Source organism: Sphaerodactylus townsendi, linkage group LG07 (genome assembly GCF_021028975.2).
Source record: "Sphaerodactylus townsendi isolate TG3544 linkage group LG07, MPM_Stown_v2.3, whole genome shotgun sequence".
Classification (NCBI taxonomy): Eukaryota; Metazoa; Chordata; class Lepidosauria; order Squamata; family Sphaerodactylidae; genus Sphaerodactylus; species Sphaerodactylus townsendi.
Window position 1 is genome coordinate 103577230 of NC_059431.1, and position 9700 is coordinate 103586929.

The window sequence follows — 9700 nt, forward strand, 5'->3', positions numbered from 1 at the left end:
ATGGGTTTAGAAGGTTGTAATTTGGTTTAGGATGTCACTATTAGTTGGGTTGGAACAAAGGCTGTTAGGCCAGAAAATCAGCAGCCCAGAAATTAATGCGCATGACTAGCAGTTCCCAATGCTGATGCATACCCTTGTACATTTCAGCAGATGCAACCATTGATTTCTGTGATCCCCAGATGCACATCTATAGGAGCTGAGCCCTTGAATCTGCCTTGGTGGGTCCAGGGACATAGTTTATCACATATGACTGCATGTGGTTGCTATTATCACTCTTATTTAACCAATCTAGTATGTAGCATAATCCTAACTTCAGTGGGAACTGGACTGGATCATTTCAGTCATCCCATCACTAAAAATAACCTCCTTCAGTGTTTAGTTTGCATGACAGCCCAAAACAAAGAATAACACAAATGCTCGATTTAATGATAAATCCTTTTTTTTAAGAAACCCTACAACCTTAAAACGAACACTGGTAGGAGAACAAAGTGGTTCGAATGGTAACAATCCAAGATCAGCATCAAAACTAATATTTGTGAGTATTGGGTAGTTTGCTCGATGTCTCAGTTTTTTCCTCCTGATCTTTGGAACTGCAGTTTTAAAATAGTCTATGATCCCTAAAATAGCCAGCTTACAAAAAGTATTTGTACCATATCAAATCTTTTTTAAAAATCAGGCAATTTTCCCTTTGATTATACATGGTTATATTTTATTTAAAAAACAAAACAAAAATGACCCTGCATCTCACGTTTTTGCCACTACTGCAGAGTTGGCCAGCTGGCTTAAATAAATGATACTGCACAACCCAGCCTAACAATTCAAGATTGAAGTCAAACTGATTTCAGTATCAACATGTGCTCAACTCTCCCGTTCAGATCAGTGAGACTTACAAATGCTTAAGTTTAGCTTGTTCATAATTATGTTTGGCTTCTGTCTCTCTGTCAAAGCACTCACATAGGTATTCATTATTTTAAACACACTGTTTGTTTTCTTGTTATAATTTTTAGTAATTAAAAAAAGAATAAAAAACTATTTTTAAAAAATAATGTAGCGCACACTACAAGCAGTAGGGAGGAAGGGATATCTTCATTTTGCTTTGGTTGTGGGACTTCCCAGAGACATCTAAGAGACACAGGATTGGAATAAATGGTTTAATTCAACATTAGGCTCTTATATTCTTATGATACCTGGGGTTGCACAAAGCAAAAGCTGCCCAAAGTTACATTAAATTCCATCATTTCCACTGAAATTAATGGGGCATAAGTTAATCATAACCAAGTCCCATTCTGTTGTTTTCAAATCAGGCTTTCAGTGAATTACTAAGCAATTACACTGTTCCAAGTCCATTGCCTTCAGTGGACTTAGAAAGGTATAACTGTGCTTAGGACTGAACTGACAATTGCAACTAACATTTGCTGCAGTACGCCAGCAGCTACAACACCTGTGCAACAATGAATGAGCCATTGCACTGAAGATCACACTAGCAAATTTCCTTGTGCACAAAGGACACATTCCTTGACAGAAGAGAACAGGAAACTTCTATGCCTGAGAGGATACTGATTGTTTTCCATCATTCCTGTTTTTTTTTCTGTAAGGAAACTCTTCAGGAATGTGGTTTTTAAAAGAAAAGTAGCATGTACAATATGTTTATATAATAGGTAACTTGCTCTGTTTCTGAAGGAAAGAATTATCAAAATCCACCAGGAATTTCTGTGGTGCAGGCCACATGGAAATGAAGGTTTGCTGTGCATGTGTTGTTTATTAACGTTTTATTCTTTTATTGTACTTTAATATGTTGGAAGCTGCCCTGAGCCCATAAGGCGAAGGGCAGTTTACAAATACAATTAAACAAACAAAAAGGAGACCAGTGTTTACACGGTAGAAATCCTGAGGTGTTTTCTGTCAGTTCCAAGGGATATATCTAATCCCTAACAGTACTTACATACTGATTATGCCCTATTTTTTTTACACAGATGATAGGAGTTAAACAGTGCCATCCTAAGCAGAGTTTCATCCTTTTAAGTCCATTACAATCAATTGGCTTAGAAAGCTGCAACTCATCTTCGGACGCCTCTGTAATTCAGTATAACATTATGAGTGGAATCCTGATTAAGGTCAGAATATAGTCAAATGAAAGAGGGACTTAAGTACAACCATTCTCAAAGTTGCAGTCTCCCCGAGAATAGAAGCATATTATTTTTAAGTCCCTCCCCAAGTAATTACAGTTGAATATATCCCTACAACTACTGAGATGAATAAACCCCAATAATTTCTGGTTTTTGCCTGTCTAGGACTCAGCCCTTCAAAAGCCACATGACAGGGTGTATGATAGTTCACAAGTTTGCCATAAAGCAGAAGTGACACTATTGACAGAGTCCTTGACCCAAACATGGGAAAAATACAGGAGCAAAACTATATGGGAACAAGAAATCCCAAGACAGGAAGGACAAACTGTCCTCTCCCCCAATCTGTCTGCAGCAGCAGCGAATGGGTCCCTGGCCCTTGGTGTCAACCCCCCCCCCCCTAAACAAAGCAACAATTGAGAAGGATCATAGGCACCAATATTTTTTGGTCTGGACATTAGAGGACGCAAATCTATTATGTTCTATTTACCAGGGGTCTGCAACCTGTGTCTCTCCAGATGTTCATGGACTATAATTCCCATCAGCCCCTGCCAGCATGGCCAATTGATGAGAATTGTAGTCCATGAACATCTGGAGAGACACAGGTTGCAGACCCTAGACCAATCAAGATTTAACCAAACTGTGACCAGCTGTGGAATTAAGGACGAACTTGTTACTTCCTTAAGTCCTTATGCTTCTTATTTTGAGATACCTTAAAACCCTGATTAAATTGCTGTTGCAATTTATGAATCCCTATGTAAACATTCTCCTTTCTGGAATATCCCATTTAGTGACTTCCTTTTCTCTGCTTGCCTTCCTCCTGAGTAATTCCTGCTAAGCACCCACAACTCCAAAGGACAGCAAAACAGAATTCCATCCCTACCATGCTTGTTGATGTGGCTTTTCCCACCCTGCAGCAAAGCGGGTCCTCTTTTATTATGAGGGTATGGAAAAATGTCCTTGTGGTGTTGGGTCAAAGCTAGTGAAAATAACAGAAGACCATAGACAGAAGTCTGCTGGATTATTGTTTGTTTCTTCATAGAGCTGGAAGGTGGTATGTAAGAGGCATTGGTGTGCATATTTGTAGGTTAACATAGTATGTCAGAACTTGCTTGAGCACAGGCATTTTGTAGGATTGGAGCAGGGAATGCATATGCCCTGGGCAACCATATCTCTGTTGAATAATCCTTAACTGTTAAAAACTGTTCTCTGCCAAATAGGAATTAGCAGGCACCAAAGATGGCAAGGACAGTGACTTCCACCTCTATAGTTCTGTAACATTCAATCTACACTATTATTTTCAAGGGCCATAGGTCAAGCCCAGCATAGATGTCTCTTAAAATACCCTCTTCAATAATGTGGACTCTCTTCTCTAGAGGTGGGTTCCATGAACCTTTTCGTGAATCTTGCTTATGAGACTTATGTCTGGTTCTCACAACCACACGAGATGGCAAGTCTAGGCCTGGATTGTAGTATTATATACTGCAGGTATGCTGAAGTTATTGACAGTTTTTCATACAAAATCCCCTCCCCTATATCTGTTATCACAAACATGCTGGTTTTCTGTGTGTGTGGGTCGGGGACTATGGGCAGTGGTGGGATCCAAAAATTTTAATAACAGGTTCCGATGGTGGTGGGATTCAAACAGTGGCGTAGTGCCAATGGGGCTATTGGGCAGGGAGGTTGCTTTAGTAACCCCTTCTCTGCACTCAGAAAAAAATAGTAACCACTTCTAGAGAAGTGGTGAGAACTGGTTGGATCCCACCTCTGACTATGGGGTATTTAACTGTGAGCCTTTACCTACGGTCTAAACTGGCATATTTTAGAGACGCAAGTTGGCTGTAAGTAAGGCAGTCCAAATAGCCCAGCTTAGCCCAAGCTTGTCAAAACTGTGAAGCTAAGCAGTTAGTAATTGGATGGGAGAAGATGGAGGTGTTGCTCTGCAGAGAAAGGCATGGCTAAACACCTTTGCTTCTCTCTCACCTGGAACATCCCAAGCCTGGGCTTGCCATGATGTCAGTTGCAACTTGACGGCAAGGCATTCAAAACTTCTGATTCCTAGATTGTTTTTGCTTTTGCAGAAAGCACTGCAAATAGGATTTATGCCCATGAAATGGATCACAGCAAGGTTCACAAACTACTGGAGCCCCTATGCCTGTCCTTCAGAATGTTGAAGAACTGAGCTAAATGAATCAATTAAACTATCTACAAGAAGTCTGTATCAAATTTTCTACACTTCAGTGTAGAAAAGAGCATGCCAAACACAAGTAGATTGTCATACGCAATAAGTAATTTTAATCAGCATTTTCGTACCCTTGCGCTGTTTAAGAACTGTGTCATGCTTGAAACACTCAGTTTAGGTTTGGAATACCCAAACAATGCGTCTTGAAGTAAAACTATTCTTAGCACTCCTACAGTCTGTAGGTGAGAAGAATTATGGGTTCTTAATTCTAAACAAATCCCTGCATACAATAAATTAAGCATCTTGTGAGACAGATTCAGCTTTCTGCTTTGGTAAGTTTTTAAAGTGCAGGGCTATGTATTTGTGCTAGGAGAGTCTTTTAACATGGCGGGCATTCAGTCACGTCACTCCACCTGCAATCTCAAGAGGTCCGGTCTAGAAAGCGGTTCTTTTAAGCCATGTAATGACTTAGGATGTTTGGCCCATTCTACAAAGATAAGGATGTTTGACCCATTCTACTTCCTCTCCATCCTTTCAGGAAACAGCATGTAATGTAAGTCTCTAGCCAGAAATAAAACTTGTTTTATTCAGATACTTAAATATGGATTTCAAACCTGACTTTATGCACCAGTTTATTTTATAAAAATCCTGGCCTGTATACACATCCAAAGTACCATCCAATAAGCAGCGTAGTTAAGGAATACAGTTCAGCAGGCTCTTCCCTTTTGGTAGCGCCAATAAAATTAATGGAAGATGCAACACAAAAGGTACAGCCATCTTCCCCTTCCGCCTCCCTCCCCCAGTCGTTCCCATTCATTTTCTAGAGGTTTGTGCTGGAGAAAGTGCCTTTTAGATTGGGCCCAAGGACTGAAGTGGAGGATTCTTAGAAACTGAATCCATACCTCTTTAGGGAGAAAGAGAAAGACTTGTTACTGTTAAGCGAGGTCTTTTATGTACTAGGTAAGCATTGTGCTTGGTCTCAGCGAGGGGAAGATTGTTTTTAAACCCTAAAATGAATAATCATAACTGTGGCTTTTGAAGATCTGAAGCTAATTTTGCAAACTTGGGAGGGGTTACTTTTCGAGTTATCGAAGATCAAGTCTGTTTTAAATTCTCTTTTTAAGTGTTGTAAGGCATTATGCATTTTAGGTTATACAAAGCGTGTGCGATTCAAAACAATTTCAAATAACAAAATAGTGCAGAGAGGTTTTTACCACTGTTGGGGTTATTTTTTTTTTAATCTAAGGCTGCAAATTTACTCGGTACAGCTTCTTATTTGAAAAAAAAAATCTTATGTACATTGCAAAAATAAAAGACAACATAGCAGTTTTTTTTCTTTACTGCTGTCTCTGGTGGTGCCTGAATTCAGCAGTGGGCTCCAATATGAATTATTATTATTAATTATTGATATAGTGACATTTGGCATACATGGTTGTTTACAAAGTAATACAAGCTAAAGATAGCTTCCCTGCTCTAAGGAGCTTAACAGCCCAATCCAAGGGGGGGGGGGGGCAAATTTACCTATGGAGATGGCATAGGGGCTGCACTGGTAAATTTGACCCACCCGGGTACTTACTCTGGCAGAGGGGCAAATCTGCCATTGGGTGGCTGTCGTGGCCCTTTACAGCGGCCAGATGCGACCCTCCTTCTGGGCGTTCCAGAGGCGTGGCTGGGGGTGGAGCTGACATTAGTCAGCTTCCACCTGGCCTTTCCCTGCTGGAATGCCGGCTGTGGGGCTTGAACTTATAGAACCCAATGGCAGGCATGGTTTTGTTTTGTTTTAATGCCTCCTTGCACTGCCAAGAAGCCCTCTTGGAGGCGGCGGGATATTGGTGCAGCAATGCTTTTATCCTGCAAACAGGGGCTCTGGATTGGGCTGTAAGAAAGGTATTCTCCTGAACTTGAACTTTTGTTTCGACAATTATAATAATCAGCAAATTAAGGTGTGGGTTGGAGTGTGGCTCTTGTATTCTTGTATACGTTCTGACTTAAAACGTTCCTTTTTTTAGGCCAGTATTTCAAACCAATTATTTTAACTGCCTTCTCTGGGCTATCTGATATGCTGAAATTCTCCAGCAAAAGTAAATCAGGGCATTTTGGTGAAACTTTTAAAACGTCCAGTTGAAAGAAGTTTAATCACTATGCTTCACATCATTTTGTGGAGTATCCTGCTTCTACCATCACATTGAATTTTCCCAGTAGATACTAAATGTGATTTTTTCCCCAGTAGATACTGAATGTGGGTTGTTGTTTTTTTAAAAAAACATCACCAGGAAGGAGTTTAGCAACTCCACTGCAAGTTGAGACCATCAATTAAGGCTGCTTAAAGCATATTTATCTATATATCTATATATTTGTATTTAAATAAAACCTTAATATTCAAGCTTTTCCAATTGAGTAATTGGTAACACTAGAATTAAGCTACTTACAAGAGTAACTGGCTGTACTTATACAAAATAGGATTGACTGTTCTTTTAAAACAAAATAAAAATAAATATAAGCCCTGCTTTGCATTAAAAACACGGAACCTGTTTACAAAAAGGAATGTATGAGACATTTGGACTTTTCTTGAATTCTCCGTAATGTATCTATTTTAGTAAAGGAACCGATAGTTGTTAATTTTAAGTTGCAATGACTTTACCAAACATTTTCACTATAGACTTTTTTGAAAGCTTTTACAGTAAGAAATTATCAACAAAAAGCAGGCACATTAGTGTACAAAAATGTTGCTTTTTTCTCCTTTTGAAAGTGCAGGTTTATAATGTGCATCTTACAAGACCAACAATGGTTTTAACTTTCACTAAATTTGTAAATGTAACATAAAATCTTCCAGAAATACTGTAAACATAAGAGGCTCTGTTCAAAACTGCTCTCAATCCCTTCCCGGTTAGAAATTTATCTGCTTGAGAAATAAAGATGCTTTCTTACATCTTGAAGATCTTGTTCTGGCCAGTTGTCTAATGATGCAATTTTGCTTTCTTAAAGCTGAGGGTATCATGGCGATTCATATGAAGGGAGGGAAAAACCAGGCCGCCTTAATTTTAAAAAAGGAAAAAAAATCCAAGCAACCTATATGACTGGGGGAAGAACTCTGAAATGTTCACCATTCAACCAAAACAGAAGAGAGGGCTGTGAGATTCCACCAGATCATCAAGATAAAAGATACTCAAATGATTCTTCCCAAGAAGCCCCAGCCATCTTTAAGGAACACCAGAGGAACTGCAATTTGCTTAAAACCTCTAGTGGGTAACTATAGATTTCTAGGAAGGGAACCAAAAAGGAGCAAGGGAAAGAGAAATCCCGACAAGATCAACCCCCCCACAACAGGTGGTAAATGCACCGGCAACTTCCTCAAACTCTGTTCAAGATTTCTCCACTGAAGAAGCAACAGAAAGTGCACCCGATCCTCAGAGAAACGAAGCCAGAGGTGCTTCGCCCTTGCGTGCAACTTGCCAAGGCATCCAGAGGGCAGCCAGCTCGGTCTCATTCCAGGGATCTCACTTACGTCTACTACCTGGCTTGCAAAGGGGCAGTCCGGGCTGCCGGCCTCACCTGGTGCCACCGGTCCTGCCCACGAAGCCGCAGCCTCTGGCCCCCCTCGCCCACGCAAACCTCCCGTCCCTTCCAGGCTGGGCGGCGGATTGTCAGCGCAGCTCCCCGTCGGGGTCCGGCCCGCCCTCAGAGCCGGTTGGCATAGGGGTCCCTGGGGTAGATCTCCTCGTAGGCCGGAGGCTGCTCGTTGGGCAGCGGGTAGCAATAGGGGTAGGAGGCGTCCAGGTCGGGATCCATGGGCGAGTAGCCCGGCAGCTCGACGGAAGGGTGGCCGCCGCAGTTCACCTCCACGCCCGCCTCGTCGAACACGTGGAAAACGCCGCCGTTGATGTAGGAGACCGCGAAGCCGCAATCGCCCCCGGGGGAGAGGTCGGGGTCCTCGCTGGAGAAGATGGAGCCCTGGCTCGGGCGCTGCGGCCGTCTCGAGGAGCCGCCGCCGCCGCTGCCCCCGCCGCCTCCGGGCCCCCGGCACATCCTCCGCCGCCCCCCGGCCAGGTGGTGCCGGTGCCCCCGCCGGCGCCGTCGACGCCGCCCGCGCTGCTGGGCGGCCTTGTAGTTCTTGACCAGCAGCAGGTTGAGCAGGCCCAGGAGGCACTCGAGGGCGTTGAAGATGGTGGAGATGACCAAGCCGCGCTGGTAGTCCCGCAGCTTCTGGCAGCGCAGCGTCCCCGCCGCGCCGTCGGGGCCCCCCGCCGGCCGCGCCCCGACGAGCGCCCCTCCGCCGGCCTGCAGGAGGCAGTAGTGCGAGTATTTCTTCTCCACCAGCGAGACCGTGTCGCCGTCGATGACGGCCCCGGCGAAGGCGCTCAGCACGCCCAGCATGAAGACCAGCACGCCCAGCAGCAGGAAGTTCTGCCGCCCGCCCGGGGGCGCCTTGGCGGGCTGCGGCGGCGGCGGCGGCGGAGCAGCAGCGGCGGGGTCCCCGCCGACGGACACCCCCGACGCGTCGACCGCCGCCTGGGGCGCTGCGCCCGCGCCGGGGGCCGCCTGGTCGGTCTGCCGGCAGCAGAAGAGCGCGGCGCCCAGGAGCGCGAGGCCGGCGGCCAGGAGCAGCCCGGAGTAGAAGGCGCCGGCGGCGGTGCCGAGGCGGAAGGGCTCCCCCTTGAGTTCGGAGCCCAGCGAGAAGCACTTGAGGCCCACGGCGGCGGCGCTGAGCGCGCAGGCGAGCAGGAGGCAGCTGGAGAGCGCGGCGCAGGCTCCCCGGACACTCCACTTCATCCTCCGCGTCTCCGCCGCCGCCTCCCTGCCTCGCCTCCCACCGCCTGCGCCTCCTCCTCCTCCTCCTTCGCCGCCCGCCCGTCCTCATCCTCCCGTGTCCTCCTCGGCGCCGGCGGCCTTTGCCCGGGAGGCGGCCGCCGCGCGCTGCGGGGACATAATGGTGGTGGTGGCGGCGGCCAGGAGGGGAGTGCTCCGGTTGCGCCGCCGCCGCTCCTCTGCAGGCAGCCCGGCAAGCACGGCTCGCGCGCACGCCGCCTGCCGCCCTCGCCGCCTGCCTCTCGCTCTCGCGGCGGAGCTGCTACTGCTGCTGCTGGTTTCTCCCGCGCTTCGCCGCCGCCGCCGCCGCTGCTGGGAGCCAATGAATTATTGATGCCAGCAAGTTCAGGCTGCGAGCGGGGCAGCAACTCGCGGGGGGGGGGGGGCGGGGGAGCCGCAGGAGAGCAGCTCCCCTCACCCGCCCAACCCCTCTGGGGCACCCCTCACCCACCCAAACCCGTCCCCCTCCGGCCCCGAGGAGGAGCGTGGCGCTCAAAGTGCGAGCGAGCCGGTGACAAATAAGCCTCTCTGCTCTGAGGGGAGTTGGAAGGTGTATTTTCCGCCCACCTTCCTCACACACATACACCCC

At 46.3% G+C, this 9700-nt stretch overlaps 1 protein-coding gene across 1 annotated transcript; it reads right to left on the bottom strand.

Moving 5' to 3' along the window:
• Window positions 1–7845: 7845 nt before the first annotated feature.
• On the bottom strand, window positions 7846–9418 carry TMEM271 (transmembrane protein 271). The gene has a single exon (XM_048503494.1). The coding sequence runs from the start codon at window positions 9073–9075 to the stop codon at window positions 7984–7986; it is 1092 nt and encodes a 363-aa protein (XP_048359451.1). The 5' UTR covers window positions 9076–9418; the 3' UTR covers window positions 7846–7983.
• Window positions 9419–9700: the final 282 nt, after the last annotated feature.

What these genes read in the sequence shown, in the direction of transcription:
- TMEM271 (XM_048503494.1), bottom strand. Translation starts at nt 9,075, where the DNA reads ATGAAGTGGAGTGTCCGGGGAGCCTGCGCCGCGCTCTCCAGCTGCCTC.